Source organism: Notamacropus eugenii, chromosome 4 (assembly GCF_028372415.1).
Source record: "Notamacropus eugenii isolate mMacEug1 chromosome 4, mMacEug1.pri_v2, whole genome shotgun sequence".
NCBI classification, from domain to species: domain Eukaryota; kingdom Metazoa; phylum Chordata; class Mammalia; order Diprotodontia; family Macropodidae; genus Notamacropus; species Notamacropus eugenii.
Window position 1 is genome coordinate 88,087,945 of NC_092875.1, and position 18,183 is coordinate 88,106,127.

Consider the following 18,183-nt stretch of genomic DNA (forward strand, 5'->3'; position numbering starts at 1 on the left):
AGTGGGACTTGTACCTATTATTTCTAGTTCTTTCCTCACTAGTAAAATCTAATCACTCATTGTATTGATAATGCATTTTTGCTAATGTAATTTTGTTAACGTAATTTTGCTTCTTAATGGGAAAATCTTTCCCATCCATTAATAGACCCATGTGAACTGCTGAAGTCCCATGGAAGCTTGAGTCACATGAGTGTAAGTCACATGGAACAGGAAGGGTGGAGCAGGAGGAGTGGAATGGGAAGAGGCAGAACTGAGAGGAAGTTAGAGAGCTATTGGAGCTGGGAAAGGCAGCTGCCTAGTGTGAGTGAGAGAACTTGTTTGTGATTTGTTTAAAGGAACTGCTTTGTGGGAAGCCTAACAGAGGGAAGGCTTGGGGATGGTGTTGTCCTCTGCATTATCATTGTGTGTAGGTTTCTTCATTACTATGATGGATTTGGCTTTCTGGCATCTGAATAAATGTTTTGATTCTGTCTTCCATGTGGAGAGTCTGTTGTATTTCGTGATTCAGAATTGCACCGGCATATTCATGGCTTCCATGAATACCATGTTGGTGCTACACTGGTACATGGCTGCCCTTCAGATACTTGAACACAGCTATCATGTTCCCCTGAATCTTCTCCAAGCTAAACAAGCAAGTTTCTTCAATTAATTCTCAGATGAACGGACTCAAGATTGTTCATCATCCTGGTTGCCTTTCTCAGGATGCTCTCCAGTGTTTCAGAAAACTCCAGAATGAATGCAATACATCATATGTTATTTGACCAGGGCAAAATGCAGAGGAATTACTGTCTTATGCCTATGCTTCCAATAATACAGTCTTTTTTGACTTCTACATCATACTGCAAATTGAACTTGTAGTTTTCTAAAGTCCCTTTATGTTTTTTGGATAAAGTGTTGTTTTACCATGCCTTATCCATTTTGTATTTGAGAAATTGATTTTTGATCCTCAGTGTACGACTTTACATTTATTTCCACTGAATTTCATCTTTTTGAAGTCAACCCAATGCTCTAGCCAGGGTTGGGGAACCTGTAGTCTCAAGGCCACATATGTCCCTCTAGGTCCTCAAATGTGACCCTTTGACTGAATTCAAACTTCACAGAACAAATAGGACTCAGTGAAAAGGCTGCACTTGAGGACCTAGAGGGGCACATATGGCCTTAAGGCCAAAGTTTCCTGTCCAAAAGTTTTCAGATCCTGACACCCAGTATGTGCTATTTATCCCGTCCAGATCTGTGTCACCTACACATATGATGAACATGCCTTATTCCAGGTTATTAAAAATGTTAAACAACACAGGATTGTGCACAAATCTTTTTGGACACTTGAAGACTTCTTGCCAAAGTGATAATGGAGCCATTAATAAGAATTCTGAATATGGCTATTTAACTAGTTCCAAATCAATCCAAATGTATTACTGTCTAGGCTATATCTTTCCACCTTTTCTATGAGGGAAACTGAAATTTTCTCATTTAGAGATACTTTATGAAAGGAGGTGCTTTAATAATTTGAAGATAAAAATGGCTTAAGAATATCAAATGTCTTGTTGAATTCTAGGCAAATTATAGCTATAGAATTCTCCTGATGTACTAGTCCTGTCAGAAAGGAAATCATTCTTGATGAAGCCATGCTGGGTTTTTGTTTTTGTTTTTTGTTTTTGTAATTGCTGCTTCCTTTTCAAGATGTCTCTTTAATATTTAGCTATCTCTTTAATAACCCATTCTAAATTGTTTTTAGCAATTAAAATCAAAGTTGCTGAACTATAGTCTGTTGACTCCGTTTTCTTGTCCAATTGTACAGTCTTCTCTTTTTCCATAATCTTTCAAATATCACTGACATGCTCTTTCAAGTGTCCATTTACTAATAAAATTAACATTACCATTACTAATATATCATTTCCTAAAAATATTAACATTTTCAATGATAGCATAGTTATATTACTTTATGCTCATGTTTATTAGATAAAATGGAAGCTTTTTCTCAATTAGAAAATACAATTGGCATAGCTGGAATAGGGCCACACTAAATGTAAACTAAAACGCTGAAAACCTTCTACAGAAGAAATGGGGCTAAAAGATGCTGAAGCAATATTTTAAGTAATTCAGTATTTCTTACCTAATATAATAATAGGTAAATTCAGTAAGGTGGAAGGTAAAAAGGGGACTTGAAATCAGATCACCTTCAGTCAGTGCCAGGTATTGTCTTAAATTCTGAGGATACAAGGAAAAGTAAAAACTCCCTGCCCTCCAGGAACTTACATTTGAATGAGGGAGACATGTCAAATATATAATAGCTAGGTAGCATTTTATATAGTGCCTTAAAGTTTGCAAATGAGCTTTGCAGATGTTAAGGACAGTTAAAGGGTCTCCTAAATATGTCTTTTTGAATTGCCATATTTTCCAGAAACACTGGACCTAGAGCAAGCAGGAGGCCCTGAATGTGTCAAAGAGAACCCCCTCCACCCCCACCCCAGCTGAAATAATTTGTTGTTTGCACCCCAAGCTGGATTCCCTGCGTGTCCTTGGGAGGCAATACAGGTGCCAGTCAGCCTGTGCCAGGCTGGGAGAAATGCTTTTGCAGCCGGGGTCCTTTGCAGATAGGCAGACCCTCCTATCTTCATAGTCTAATGGTTCCCAAGGGAAAAGAATATGACTTTTGCCATTGCCTTGCCCCTCCCCTTCAGGAGAGGTTACTGTACTTTTCCCCTCCCATGTCATGCCCTTCCCATTGTCTTCTCCTTTTGTTGTACTGTCGTAAATATGCAAACTTCTGTAAGGATTGTGAATTCTTTGGGTTCCACATGCGTGTTTATTTCTCTTGTAATAAATCTGGTTTTCACATAAGTCTTATGACATTATGATTGCCTGTTGACATATACATTATCTCATTTTTTCCTCATAATGCCCCTTTGAAATCTGTAGGGACTACTACTATCCCCATTTTACAGATGCTAGAGTGCACCTATGGCAGTTGATTATGTTATTAGTGAGACCTTATTTCTGTAGGAGTGCTGGTATATCTGTTTTATTTTTTTGTCTGTTGTCTTCCTTTAATCTTCATCTGTAAATTCCCTTTTGGGATGGATCTTTTGGCAGATTTATTTTCTCTACGGCTTTTTGCTATTTTGCAGTGTGATAGTATTTGCAATTCTAATAAATAATATCAGCTGACTTATTTCACTTTGGGGTCTAAAAAGCACTTTACATATAGTATCTTATTTTATCCTCAGGTCAACCATCACATATAAATTTTATTATCCCAGTTTTACAGATGAAGAAACTGAGGCAGGCAGTAGTTAGTTAAGTGAATTGCCCAGGGTTACATAACTGATAAATGTTTGAGGGAGGATTCAAACTCTGTTCTTGACACCAGGTCCAGTACTCTCACCACTCTGCTTCTACCATTCTAGCCCATAATTTTGTAAACAAACACTTTAAGCTAGTGTTGCCCTTGGCTGCAATTTTTGGCAAGGAAATCAAGTACTTCCTGGATGAGCCAGTTTCTGGACTCTTGTTGTCTTAATTATGGCATCACCTTTCTATGAGCTTCTGCCAGAAATGATGATAATCAGAGTCAATGTCATTACCTTTATCTATTTACTAATCTTTAGCACCGGCAACTTTTTTGAATAGGTTGTATTAGAGCTATTATAATTGTATTCAGCCTGATAGTCTCAGTTTTATCACAGTTTTAATTTAGTGTTGATTTTTCTCCTTTGTTCCAACTGTTAGTTAATCTTACTGGACTCAGCTGATTTGGGGACAACTTTCAAATTAATAACCAGTCATTTCTGTTACATTACAGTTAGATTCATTTTTGTTATGTTCAATTCTCTACAATCAATGCCTTCTGACTTTTTTTTTTTAAAAGTATTCATAACATGTAGGCATGAAGCTTCTGAGTAGCTTACAAGTCTTTGACTTCTTAATCTGAAACCATAATTTTCAACATATTTTTCACCATTCTTTCCCTTTGCCCACCCTAGTAGTATAGTCACTGAGTGTAAATGTATAAGTTGAGTTTGTCTGGAGGCTTTTGTCAAGTTCTCCCTAGAATTTTTCTTCTTTATCCTCTACAACAGATGTAGGTATATCAGCTTGCAGTTATCTTCATGGTGATTGCTTATGTTCAGTGCTCAACCTTTATTGAGTTACTCAGTGAAGGGGACTGGTATGTTTTTAAAGTGGTCAGATTTGCCTCACTCTCCTAATAACCCATGCGTTCTTCTAAAGCAACTAGACGGTGCAGTGGATAGAGTTTTGGGTCTAGAATCAAAAAGATCTGAATCCAAATATGACCTCAGACATTTATGTAGTTATGTAAGCAAGTCACTACACTCTGCCAGCCTCAGTTTCCCCAGCAGTTAAATGAGGATAACAATAGAACCTACATCCTGGGGTTGTTGTGAGGATTAAATGAGATAATACCTGTAGAGTGTTTAGCACATAGTAGATCCTTTCTTCCTTTCTTCTTCTTTCTCTCCTTTCTTCCCTTTTTCCTTTCTTCTTTCCTTTCTCTCTTCCCTTTTTCCCTCTTCCCCTTTTTACTCCCTTCCTTTCTTCCATTTGGGACTAACTTCTTCATATATAACCCTCTGTATTGCCTCTGTTGCGCAGGTGACTTAATGACAAGAAATATTAGTCATTAAAGTAGAGACTATCTATAGAGGCCCATGAATCTTCTGTTGAGGAAAGTCATATGAGAAATGAACGGGAGTATTTCATACCAAAGCCGCTCTCATTTATGTTTCTTCTTTCTTCAGCTTCACCTGTCACCAGTGCCTGCCCTTCCCACTAAGTGAACCTAAAAGACCAGGTGATAGTGTCTCTGCTCCCATTGATGGCCCTTCTTGAGGTCCTAAAATTGTTCCCTAGAAGAGTGCTGCATATGGAATCAGAAGACCTAAGTTTATATGTTAGTTCTGCCATCTGTTCCCATTGTAAATGTGGTCAGGGTATCTCTTTTGTCCTTTCCACGCCTTCCACTGCATCCTAGATTCCCAGCACAAATCAATATATCCTATTTTCTTCCCTATAAACTGGATTTCCAGTTTCTTAGTCTTCATTTTCTCATTTGTAAAATGAAGAAGTAGACTGTATGGATCTCTAAGTTCATTCCCCACTCTAAATCCTATGATTTTTCTCCTTACTTTGCAAAGTCCATATTAGCCATGTTGCCAAAAAAAGGCAAGAAAAATAAAGTGAAAAAATATGCTTCAGATTGCATTCAGAGTTCATTAGTTCTCTTACTGGATGTAGATAGTATTTTTCTTCATGAGTCCCTTGGAATTGTCTTAGATCGTTGTATAGTATAGCTAAGTCTTTCACATTTGATGTCATTACAATATTGCAGTTACTATGTATGTTAGAAATGGACCTGACACACCAAAAGGTATCAAGGAAAATTTATTAAAAGAGAGTTTACAGGAATTGTACATCTCAGCCGGTGGCAAGTTTGCTCCTCAATTCCTCTGAACTCCCTGAATGTGGTTCAGAGTCGCGTCCTTGCACGGAGTAGATTTAACTTACAAGGATTGTAAAAAAAAAAAAAATTTTTTTACAGGAGTGCTCTGTCTGTGTTTCTTCACTCCCTCAAGTCAGTGAGTCAAGCCCCACATTGGGCGCCAAAATTGTTAGAGATGAACTTGACACACAAAAGGGCATCAAGGAAAATTTATTAAAATGGAGTTTGTTAGAATGAGGGCCTTCTACATTCATTCTCTTGAATGAACAGGTAGTTTCCAGTAAGGCTAGAAGAAGACTACAACACATTCAGAATAATGGAAACTTCTTATAGTGTTACAAATTTTAGACTCAGCCTACCACCATCCCTTGGCCATGTGACTTCATGTTCTCTCTCATAGACTTTTCCTCAAACAGCTCATCAAGCTTGCGCACAAGTTTCTGACCTTTACCTGACTGTCCTAGGTCACATCACTCAAAACTGTGGAAACCGAACTTCCTTGTTTCCCACAGTGTACAATGTTCTCCTGGTGCTACTCACTTCACTTTGCATCAGTCTTGCATATATAAGTCTTCTCAAGTTTTTCCGAAGCCATCCTTCTTATCATTTCTTACAGCATAATAGTACTCCATCACAATCATATGTCACTTTTGGTTTAGTCATATCTCAACTGATAAGCATCTCCTCAATTTCCAATTCTTTGCCAACATACAAAGAGCTGCTATAAATATTTTTGTACATATAGATCCTTTTCCTTTTTTCTTTGATTTCTTTGGGTTACAGAACTAGTAGTGGTATTGTTGGTCAAAGGGTATGCACAATTTTATAGCCCTTTGAACATAGTTCCAAATGGTTCTGTAGAATGGTTGTCCGTTTCACAGCTCTACCAACAATGCATTAATGTCTCTGTTTTTCTATGTCCCCTTGTAATACTAATGAGGTTAAAGATCTTCCCCACCCATGGGTGGGCCTGCCCATTAAGGGAACCTTGATTAGGGGAGACCCACACCTTTTGTTAATTTCTAATGCACTAGTTCTCAAGGATTGTGATGTCCCCTAGCTCTGAAAAGTGTATAAATACTCTGAGGTATTTACTGTGGTTTTACTTTGGGGCTTACTCATTGGAAGTGTTTGTTTGGCCAGACAAGACCAGGCAGCCTCTAAGGAGCCCCCTGGCTTTGAAAACCCAGATGTTGGTGCTTCTCTCTCCCTGGTAACTATGTATTTATGGTCAGACAGTTATCTTGTCTATTCATCTGTGATGTATGTATTGCTTATGGTCAGACTGTTGGAAGCTTTTTATTTTCTCTGAAGTTCAGGGTGCTGACTCTTCCCCCTGAACTAAGTGAACAATATATGTACTTGATTAAAGTAATTGTTTACCTCCCCAGAAGTTGCTTTCCTTTTAGAAAAGCAGATCAAAGAACCTGTGATAGCATGCCCTCCTGTGTGTGTCAGAGTGCTTGCTTTTACACCACTCCAACATTTGTCATTTTCCTTTTCTGTCACGTGAGTCAAATCTGATAGATGCAAGGTGATACCTTAGAGTTTTAATTGGCTTTTTTCTAATCAATAATAATTTAGAGAATTTTTTCATGTACCTATTGATAGCTTTGATTTCTTCTTCTGAAAACTGCCTGTTCATATCCTTTATCGTTTATTAGTGGGGCAATCCTCTTATTTTCATAAATTTGGCTCAGTTCCTTATACATTTGAGAAATGAGGCTTTTATCAGAAAAACTTGCTGTGAAAATTTTCCCCCAGTTTCCTGTTTTATTCTCATTTTGGCTGTATTGGTTTTTCTTAGTGCAAAACCTTTTTAATTTCATATAATTGAAATTATCCATTTTACTTTCTATGGCAATACAAGTTGCTTATTCTTCCAGGAAGGAGGCATAAAATAATAATAGCTCTGGTTTCTTTGGTGTACTACTTTTTACAGACCGCCTTTCTCATGACAATGCTTTGAGGGAGGTCAAGTATTATCTTCATTTTATGAGTTAGGAAACTCAGGCTGGAGGGTAATCTCTTGCCCAAGATAACAGAAGCAAGGATTTAATCTAGGTCTTCTGACTTCAAGACAATGCTCTTTCCACTTCTCAATGATCTTTTGTCCTTATGTGCTTAAATTCTCATGTTTTCAAGAGACTCCTACTTTGAGTGGAGTCTTATGAGGTCTCTACTCTTGGCGTTTTTGTTCCCTTTCCACCTGTTTCCTGTAGCCTGCTTTAGCTTCCATTCCTAGCACAAACCAGTATATCCTATTTCCTTCCTTACAAGCAGGACTTCTAGCATCTAAGTTTGATCGTGATCTGGCTGGAGTCAGAGTAAGAGCAATGGGTGTTGATCTTCAGGAAGCTAAAGAAAAAGATGAATCCCAGAGAGGTTCCTGCACAGGTGAGGGAGAGAAACTAGTTAGTGGAAATCCTAATCATCCTTTATCGCCATAATTATTCAGATTTTGTACTTCATTCTCTGTAATTACAGTGTATGTACATAATTGTTTTCATATTGTCCCTCCCATGAAAATGTGAGCTCTTTGAGAGTAGTAATAAGGTTTTCTTTTTCTTTTTCTTTTGTTTTTTTGCCTTTTTTTGTCTTCCTAGTGCTTAGCACAGTGCCTGGCATGTAGTAACCACTTAATAAGTGCTTATTCATTGACCATCTGTATCAGGTATTGCAATGGAAAATGCCTAAGGACAACAGATAGATAAATCAAAAGAACTTGCTTTGAGTAAAAGCAGAACAGGAAAATCGAGGGCAATCTCTGCTCCAAGGGGAAGTCCTTGAAGAAAAAGGACTTGGTAAGACAGCATTAACATGGCCTCAGGTAGCCCATCCATATCCATGTGCAGAAAGACTAGTTTTCAATTCAACATTTATTAACTGTCTAGTATCTGAAAATATTTCTAGGAACTTTGTAAGTGTTAGTGACAAGTGGAGAAGTCTGAGTCCTGGGTGTTAGATGAACAGCAGTGTGGGAGTGAGCTTTTGACTTGGAATAAAGAAAACTTAGATTTGAATTTTGATTCAGACACATAGTAGCTGCATGACTGTGGAGAAACTCTGTAATTACTCTTAGCTTTAATTACGTTACTTATGGGGGAAAATGTGGATGATAAAACGTGTACTACCTACCTTATCAGGTTGTTGTGGAGATTTCGGTAAACCTAGAACTGCTCTATAAAATTTGAGATGTTACTGTTTTGTTGTTTGTAATCTAGATTAGAGGTGACAAGTTCCCTGTCTGGCCTTGGTAGGAAGCTAAAGGGAAAGAGGGGGGCGATGAAAATATTGAGGATTCAGAAAGGAAATAATTTAGGGACCATTTCCAGTGGGCAGGGATGGAGGTGACCACGCCTTTGCTCCCAAATGGAGAAGTCAGCCAAGGGTTGCCATCCTCTGGCAAAGCTATGGCTTTGTCTTTATTTTGGTTTGAGGTGATAGTGAGACAATTGTATAGATAGAGCCACAACAGCACGTGACTAGGAATTAGTTCAAGAGTAAACAACTAAACTGGTGTGTGATTTCTAGGAAGGTGATCACAGTAGTAATGATCTTGTGCAGGGTAAGAAGAGTGAGAAGTATGAGAGGACTTTGGTTATTTGGACATGTATTTGAACTCTCTCTCTATCCAAAGCAGAGCAGCTAACAACTTAGTGATATGCCTTACTGATAACATTCTTTAAAAGGTGGAGGAACCAATAAGGGGAAATTCTAAATGGGAGCTGATTCTCACTAACAAAGAGGAACTAGTTGGAGGGAAATGACTGTTCTTTCCCAGAGTTTATTATTTTCTCTTAAGAGAAAGCAAAGTAGGCCCAGATTTTGGGAAGACAGAACTCCAAGAGTTGAGAGGAAAATAAGTAGGATGCCATAGATTAAATTCTATAGGAAAAGGCAGTCTAGGAGGTATAGGAAATCTCTTGAGAATAAAATTCTAGGGGTACAAAAGGAACAATTCCAATATGGAAGAAAAATGGTAATTATCTGAAGAGACTCATGTGGATGCATAGGGAACTCAACAACTCATATTTTAAAAATCTTGTACAAAATGTGGAGGCAAAGACAAGTAACAGAGAATGAGAAGAAAGACATGGCATTGTTTTATAAAAATAGTATCAGGTGTGCTAAAGCTCAGAATAAGCTAGAGTAGATGAGAACAACAAAAAGACTTTTAAAAATTTATTTCTTAGAAGCTATATTGGGAGAAAAAGGGAGGATCAAAGAAGGGATCGGACTGCTGCTTGGGGTGAATGGGATTGTGATGATAACAGAAAACAGAGAGAAGATGAAATGACTCGGTTTTAATTTTGCTTCCTTTTTATACCAACAAGAATCACTCTTGCACTAAGAGGAATAGAATACAAATGGCTAATAAGGAATTGATACCCAAAGTAAGCAGAGAAATAGTAAGAAAGAAGCTTTCAAGTCACCTAGATGAACTCAATGTTTATGCTTGTGGAAGCACTTTTAGTGATATTTGAAAGATCTTCGAAAATGAGAGAGATATTAAGGGACCCTATTTTCTTCCCTTTTGAAAAAAACAGGTCCTTTGCCTTTGTTCAATTCTTGCCGATGTAGACTTTTTCCTGAGAGAATGACTTTCCTAATTTCAGAGAAAGAGACAAAATAAGACACTATCATCTTTGATTATCTTTTCCACTGTATAACCTTGCAACATTTCAATGAAAAGATTCCTTCCCTGGAAAAGTGGCTTCTTTGTCCCAATTCACCTACCTTGCTCTGATAGGTTTACAGTATTTATAGAAAGGGGCCTGAGAAGTCATTTCATCCAACTTTTTCATTTTATAGGTGAGGAAACATGGTTAAAGCAGTAAAGGGACTTGTCTGATGTTACACATCTTGTAAGTTTCAGAGCCTGGATTTCAATTCAGGTTCTGTTATGCCAAATCCAGTATTTTTCTGTTTCACTATGCTTCCTTTCCTCCTCTTTCTTCATTAGCACCAATTTCACTGCTTTCTTTGCTAATTCCTCCGGTGACTAGGAAATTCATTAGCTAATGAAGCATTCTTTTCTATTTCTGTGTAATTCTAATTACTCCCCCATCAGATATTCTCATCTACCTGTTCAGGCCATCTCACCACTGACCATACCATATATCACATACTTACTGAAAACTTATTTTGTCTTCCATATACTCTGTTTACACTTGAAAATTTATTACTCTTTCCCACCTCCCCTGCCTAATCTGTTCCACTGATCAAATGTTCCACCCCCCTCCATTGGTTCACTTTATGTTCACTATGCCCCTCATCTAGATTATACCCTATACTTAATTTCTCCTGCTTTCTAGTTACAACCTTCCATTTTCCATCCAGATTTTATGTTAAGTTCTGAGAACAAGCAGAGCCACATATAGTGCTTAAAAGAAGTGTCAGTGATGCTGTTCCTAGTGTAATACTATTTTTTCTCAGCCATTATTTTTCAATTTCTTGTTTCAGATTTGGAAAGAACTGAGAATGAGCAGTTATATGAAAAAGGGGGAAATTTCAAAAGAGTAGCATCAAACGGAGAAACACTGGAAATAATCCTAAAGGATTTCCCTGAAGAACATGAGTTTGGAGAATATTTTAAACCTGAGAGGAGCTTAAACATTTTCAAGGAACTCTACAGCAGTGATTTTGAGGAAATGCTCTTCCCTTGAAAAAGATAAAGCCATGATGACTCACAAGAAAACCACCATAGAGGACATCACGAAAAAACGAAATGAACTTGGCGCAGAATCAGCACTCATTGCACATCAGAAAGGAATAACAAAAGAAAAAGTCTGTGAATATGATAATGGTGGCAAAAACTTTGAGCAAAATTCAGACCTTGTTCTACACCAGAGAATTCACACTGGAGAGAAATCACATAAATGTAATGAGTGTGGAAAAATTTTCAGTCGAAACTCAAACTTAAGAGAACATCAAAAAATTCATACTGGAGAAAAACCATATAAATGTAATAAATGTTCAAAAGCTTTCATTTGTAGCTCCCGGCTTATTCAACATCAGTTAACTCACACTGGAGAAAAGCCTCACAGATGTGATGATTGTGGTAAAGCTTTCAGTCTGAACTCACAACTTAATAGACATCAGAAAACTCATACTGGAGATAAGCCATTTGAATGTAATGAATGTCAGAAAACATTTAGTCAGAGATCACACCTTATTCAACATCAAAGAATTCATACTGGAGAGAAACCTTATGGATGTGATAAATGTGGAAAAGCCTTTGGTCAGAATTCTCAGCTTGTATTACATCAGAGAATTCATACAGGAGAGAGGCCTCATGCATGTAATGAATGTGGAAAAACTTTCAATCAAAGATCACTACTTATTAGACATCAAAGAATTCACACTGGAGAGAGACCCTACAAATGTAACGAATGTGGAGAAACCTTTATTCAGAACTCACACCTTATTCTACATCAGAGAATTCACACTGGAGAAAGACCCTACAAATGTAAGGAATGTGGGAAATCATTCAGTCAAAGTTCAACTCTTGATCAGCATCAGATAGTTCATACTGGAGTAAAACCATACAAATGTAATGAGTGTGGGAAAGCCTTCAGTTGGAGCTCACGTCTTATTCAACACCAGTTAATACACACTGGAGAGAAACCATATAAATGTAATAAATGTTCAAAAGCTTTTAGTTGCAGCTCAGGCCTTATCTTACATCAGAGAACTCATACTGGAGAGAAGCCCTATAAATGTAGTGAGTGTGGTAAAGGCTTCATTCAGAGTTCACAACTTATTCAGCATCAAAGAATTCATACTGGAGAAAAGCCTTATGGATGTGATGAATGTGGCAAAGCCTTTGGTCAGAGTTCACAACTTATTCAACATCAAAGAATTCATACTGGAGAAAAACCTTATGCCTGTGATGAATGTGGGAAGGCCTTTAGTCAAAGCTCACAACTTACTCTACATCAGAGAATTCATACGGGAGAAAAGCCTCATAAATGTAGTGAATGTGGAAAAGCTTTTTGTCAGAGCTCACAACTTAGACTACACCAGAGAATTCATACTGGAGAGAAACCCCATAAATGTACTGAATGTGGGAAAGCCTTCACTCAAAGTTCACTTCTTATTAGGCACCAGAGAGTTCACACTGGTGAGAAACCTTATGAATGCCATGAATGTGGGAAAGCTTTCAGTCAGAGTTCAACTCTTGTTCAGCATCAGATCATTCATACTGGAGTAAAGCTTTTTAAATGTAACCAATGTGGGAAAGCTTTTAGTAGGAGTTCTTACCTTATTCTACATCAGAGAACTCATACTGATGAGAAATCCAACCAAAGTAATTAATATGAAAACTTTCTGATACTTTAAGCCATAAAAAGTTTCCTGAAAAGAAACTGAATGAATGGGATAAGTACAGGAAAACCTCAGACTGGAATTCACACCTTAAACTACTTTAGAAAACCAGTATGCAAGAAAAACTATAAATGTAGTGCATGCCAACAAGCCTGCACTTGTAGTACCCTTCATTTAATTTATATCAGAATAGTCCTGCTTATAAAAAAATCAATAAGAATGTTGGAATGACTTTAGCAATACCTCATCTTTGGATCTCACAGCTTTTCGGAGGCAGCAGAGAAGTCATCTGGTCTCAACCTGTAAATGAAAAGGAATCCTCCTACATTCTCCCTGTCATAGTTATCCAATCTCAGTTTGAAGACCTCCAGTGATAGGGATTCTTCTACCTCCTGAGGCAGATTATTACCCTTTTAGACAACATTTTGTTAATAATTCTTTCCTTACATTGTGCCGAAATCTGCCTGTCTGCAACTTTAAGCCATTGCTCCTAATTCTGCTCTGATGACAACAAAATTTGGTCCTCTTTCCTCATTTAAGCCTTTTGTGATACTCAAGGTCAGCTATCATGCACTTCCCAGACCAGTGGTTTTCAAACTTTGGTCCAGGACCTCTTTTTAGAGGTTTCTCAAGGTCAAAACTATTTTCATATTAGTTATAAGATGTTTTAATTTTTAATATGGTAAATGTGGATATAACCTATATAAACAAAGCTCTTTGGCACAGCGGGGAGGGGTCCTAATCATTTTAAAGAGTGGCACTGATGCCAAAAAGTTTTAGAACCATTGGTCCACATTAAACTCTCTTCAACTGAATTGAAGTTATTATCTCCATTTTCTTCAATGTTCTTTTAAAAATACGGTACCTAGAAATGAATAGAGTAGTCCAGATGAGGTCATGCCTGTATTAATTCAGTCTAATATCATGTTAGTATTTTTGTTAGATATTTTGGGGTTCCATATCACTTCATTAATTCATAGTGAGTTTGCAGTCCACCAAAAGCCCCTAGATAGTTTTCACGTGAATTGTTGCCTAACCATCTCTTTTAATTTTGTATTTACATGTGATAACCAAATGTAGTGCTTTACATTTATTTATATTAGACTTCATTTCATTAGAGTTGGCCTTGAATTATAGCCTGAGACCTTTTTGAATACTGACCCAGACACTCAAAGTTTGAGTTAGCCCTCTCATATCTAAAAACAGTGACATGAAATCCATATGTATAATGTTTATAGCTTTGTTAAATGTCAAGGTCTATACTATAACAAAATGTGATTAAATCCTGTAAGCTTCTCACAGAAAGGACCCTCATCTGTTTAGAATACCAGATATGAAAAAAATTTATGTGACAAATATTCTCTTTAATCTTAAATATATAAGTCCTTATGGCCTCTGCTTCTCATTTGACACATCTCTGTCCTTTTCTGTCTTTTAGCTCTTAACTCTTTATTCAGCAGTCATTTATTTTGTACCAACTGGATCATTACTATAAAGTTTTTAATACAAATGGCACTCAAAACTTGTCCTGTCTTGGAGCTACCCTCTTAACAATAAGTGTGCAATACTTTTAGTGCAAAATATAATAGAATTATTCCCTGTGCTAAGCAAGTTTGAATAGTCTTGCAGTCTCTCAGACATAGACATTATTCCTTTTCCCCTGGTTTTTAAACATTTTTTGCCTACACTGAGATGAATGCCTATCATCTCCCCCAAAATCAGAGCTCTGTTCTAGACCCTCTTCTCTCTCTAAACTGATCCTTGGTGATCATATTTCCTATGAGTTCATTTGTCTTTATGTAGGTGAATCACACACACACACACACACACACACACACACACATATGTGTGTATATCCAACCACAGCCTTTCCTGAATTCCCATCCAATATCACCTGCTTTCTGTTGGACATTTTGAATTCAATATCCTATAAACATCTCAAACTCAACATTGAGAGGCAGCATAGTATACTGGACAGACTACTGGGTTTAAAGTCAGGAAGACCTGGGTTCAAACCCCACCTTAAATAGCTCTAAATCTGAACCAAAGATTCTAGTGCCCCGCTTCTGAACTTCCCTATTTCTTTCAAAGGTACCACCATTGTTCTAACTCAGATTCACAACTTCAGAGTCAACCTCATGCCCTCACTCTGCCTCATCCCACATATCCAATCAGTTATCAAGTCTACAATACCTCTTAAGTTTATTCCCCATCTCTTTGCTTCACAGGTACTTCCCAAGTTCTGATATCACCTATCACCAGGACTATGGCCATGGTTTCCTTATTGGTTTTTCCCTCTTCCCTCTTCATTTTCACCACATCTTCCAAAATACTATTCCTAAAACAAGTTTAACCATATCACGCCCCTGCTCAATAAGCACCAGTGGCTCCCTGTGATTTCTAATATCAAATGCACATTCCCTTGGTTTTTAAAGCTCTTTATAACTTGACTCCAATCTGTCTTTCTAGGCTTATAGTATATTAGACTCCTTCCTTATTCTAAAGTCCAGACAGACTGACATTGCTGTTCCTCCACATGACATTCCAATTCCCATCTCCTTTCATAAGATTGTTCCCCATACTTAGAATGCAGCCCTTCACCTGTGCTTCTTAGAATCCCTAGCTTCTTTCAAAGCTCAGATCAATGCTACCTCCTACACGAGGCCTTTCTTGATCCCTCAAGCACCTTAGTACTTCTCAAAATTACATTGTATTGTACGTGTACAGGTTTTCTCCCTTGATAGAATGTAAGTTCCTTGAAGAGCTTTTGGTTTTTTCTTCATCCTCTCAGCACCTAGCACATTGCCTGACATACAAGTAGAAACTTATTAAGTGCTTATTAATTGAAAGGGAGTTTAGCATCCATCTAGTCCAAAACATACCTGAAAAGTAATCCCTACTGTAACTTACCTGACAAGTAGTGATACATCTGCTTGAAGATCACTAATGAGGGGAAATGCATAACCTCCTAAGGCAGTCCATTCTGCTTATGGAACACTTTTATTAATAAGTTTTTTTCAACTTTCACCTGTTACTCCTTATCCTGCTGCTGGGGACGAACAATAAATCTCAACTCTCTTCCACATGTCAGCCTTTCCAGTACTTGAAGACATCTATCATGTCTTCTCCAGGCTAAATATCAATCAATGACTCAGTTGACAAGTATTCATTATATCTCAAGCACTGTGATAAGTCAGGGGTGGGGAACCTGCACTAAGCAAATAAAAAGCAAAAACAGTCTCTTTCCTCAAGAAGATTACATCCTGATTGGGGAGAGGACCTGTACATAGATAAGGATATAAAAGACACATATAGAATGGACATTAGGTGACTTTAAAAGGGAAGGCACTTTTAGTATCTGGAGCGGGGTGGAGTGGGGAGGCTGGAAAAGGCCTGCAGAAGGTGTGGAGAAGATGGAACTCAAGATAAATGTCCTCAATTTTTTCACTGATGTATGAAAGACCAACAGCTGAAAGGATGGAAGGAAGGGTACTGTGGTAGCTTGAGAAGAGACAGTAGTGCGATAGATAATTGAATAGGAGAAATAGGACAGCCCCAGTTCCTTCAGTCAGCCACTATTTATTAAATAAACACATTTCAGGCACTGTGCTACATCTGGGGTTTACAAAGACAAAGATGAAATAGTCCTGCCATCAAGGAGTTTATGATTCTCATGTAACACACTCAAGGAACTTCACCATCCTAGTTGCTTTCCTCTGGATACTCTCTCTAGCTCATCTATGTTCTTCTCAAACTATGGTGGCCAGGACTTAATGCTATGTTCCAGATGCAGTCTGACCAGGACAGAGTAGAGAGGTACTATCACCACCTTCGTTATAAGAAGCCCCAAATCACATTAATGTTTTTGGCACTTATATCACAAGACTGACTTTGCTTCACTCCACTAAAATCTCCATATCTCTTCTAGATAAACCACTATCTAACTGTGCTTTCCTTAACCTATACTTCTGAAGTTGATTTTTTAACCCAAGTATAAGGCTTTCTGTTTATCCCTCCTGGATTTTGTCTAAGTCAGATCAGTCTAATATGCTAACCTGTCAGGATCTTTGCAGGTCCTGATTCTATCAGTCCAGTGTATTAGCTATTCTTCCATTTTTGAGACATTTGCAAATTTGTTGAGCATGGCCATCATCCAGGCCATGAATGAAAATATTACACAGCATAGGACCAGACACAGATCCCTAGAAATGTATTTGGAGGGTCTCCCTCCACCTGCCCCACCCCAGCTTCTCCAAACTAAAAGATTCTTTAGGCCGAGGGTAGAGCATGTTCTGCTGCCTGTGGAAACCATACCCTTTATGCCTATGAAAAATGCACCCCTTACAACAGAAAGAGAGGGGCCTGAGGCAGAACTTCTCTGCTGCCACCTGTGTGCCTACACAAAGATCCAGAGCTCAACCTCTCTCTTGGGAGGCCTTTAATCCACAAGCAAATTTAATTCAACAGATATTTATTTAAGTCTTATTGTATGGAACCCTGGGCTCCATGCTGAACATTGCAAAGAAGGGGAGAAAAGATTGCTTCTAAGGAATTTATTATGATATAGAGGGGGCTGGAACACTTATGTACATTAATGTCAATACAAGTTGGAATGAGAAAAATGAATAGGAGATCAATCTGAGAGAACTGAGAAATACGCTGAGGGAAATCTCTCCCCATCCTTGTTTTATCTCCCAACTTCTCTGTTCTTTAGGGCCTAGCTCCTTGCCATCTTAATGCAATGGTTCAGTAAAATGTAATGCAGTAAACATTTATTAATCACTTAAAATGTATAAGATGAAAGGCACTTGGTGTAGTGGATGGAAGGCTGCCTTTGGACCAAGAAAGACCTAAATTCAAATCCCACCTCATACCCATACTGGCTATAGACCTTAGATGACTAATTTGACTTCTTATCCAAGGTAACTCTCATGTTATGAGAGAGTTGATGATAGGTATGAAGAAAGTTTCCATACTACACTGATTATGTGATTGGTCTGAACCAATATATACATACATACAAATACATATACATACATATGTATATAGGTGTTATATATATGTGTATATGTATATATGTGTTTGTATACACACACACACACATATATATCAATCCTCAGAATACAAAGATAAAAACAAAATCATCTCTGCCCTCAAGAAACATATCTTACAGGAAAGAGTACAAATACATTCAAGAAATTGTGGTTGAGAATGGTTTAATAACAGAAAAAGGAAAGTAATCAGAGAAATGGAACCCTAACCCTAAATGCCTGGGACACACTGAAGCTCATGTAAGGGAGAAGAAGCCCAGAGGGAAAATCTCCTTTCATTCTAACCCCAAGCACTAACTGGAGCCAGATCTGACTCAGAATAGAAAGTGTTACACCATTGCT

The 18,183-nt window shown here is 37.8% G+C and overlaps 1 protein-coding gene across 3 annotated transcripts in view; it reads left to right on the forward strand.

The window, feature by feature from the left end:
* LOC140500319 (uncharacterized) overlaps positions 1–18,183 on the forward strand; it is a 45,743-nt gene that overhangs the window by 3,195 nt on the left and 24,365 nt on the right. For 2 of the 3 annotated variants that reach the window (XM_072602791.1, XM_072602792.1), the window contains one exon: positions 10,928–14,200. In XM_072602791.1, the coding sequence (XP_072458892.1) occupies positions 11,144–12,781 (1,638 nt within the window). In that variant the 5' untranslated portion in view covers positions 10,928–11,143 and the 3' untranslated portion in view covers positions 12,782–14,200. Of the gene's footprint in view, positions 1–10,927; positions 14,201–18,183 lie in introns of those variants that run through there. The other variant, XM_072602793.1, reaches the window with a different exon arrangement.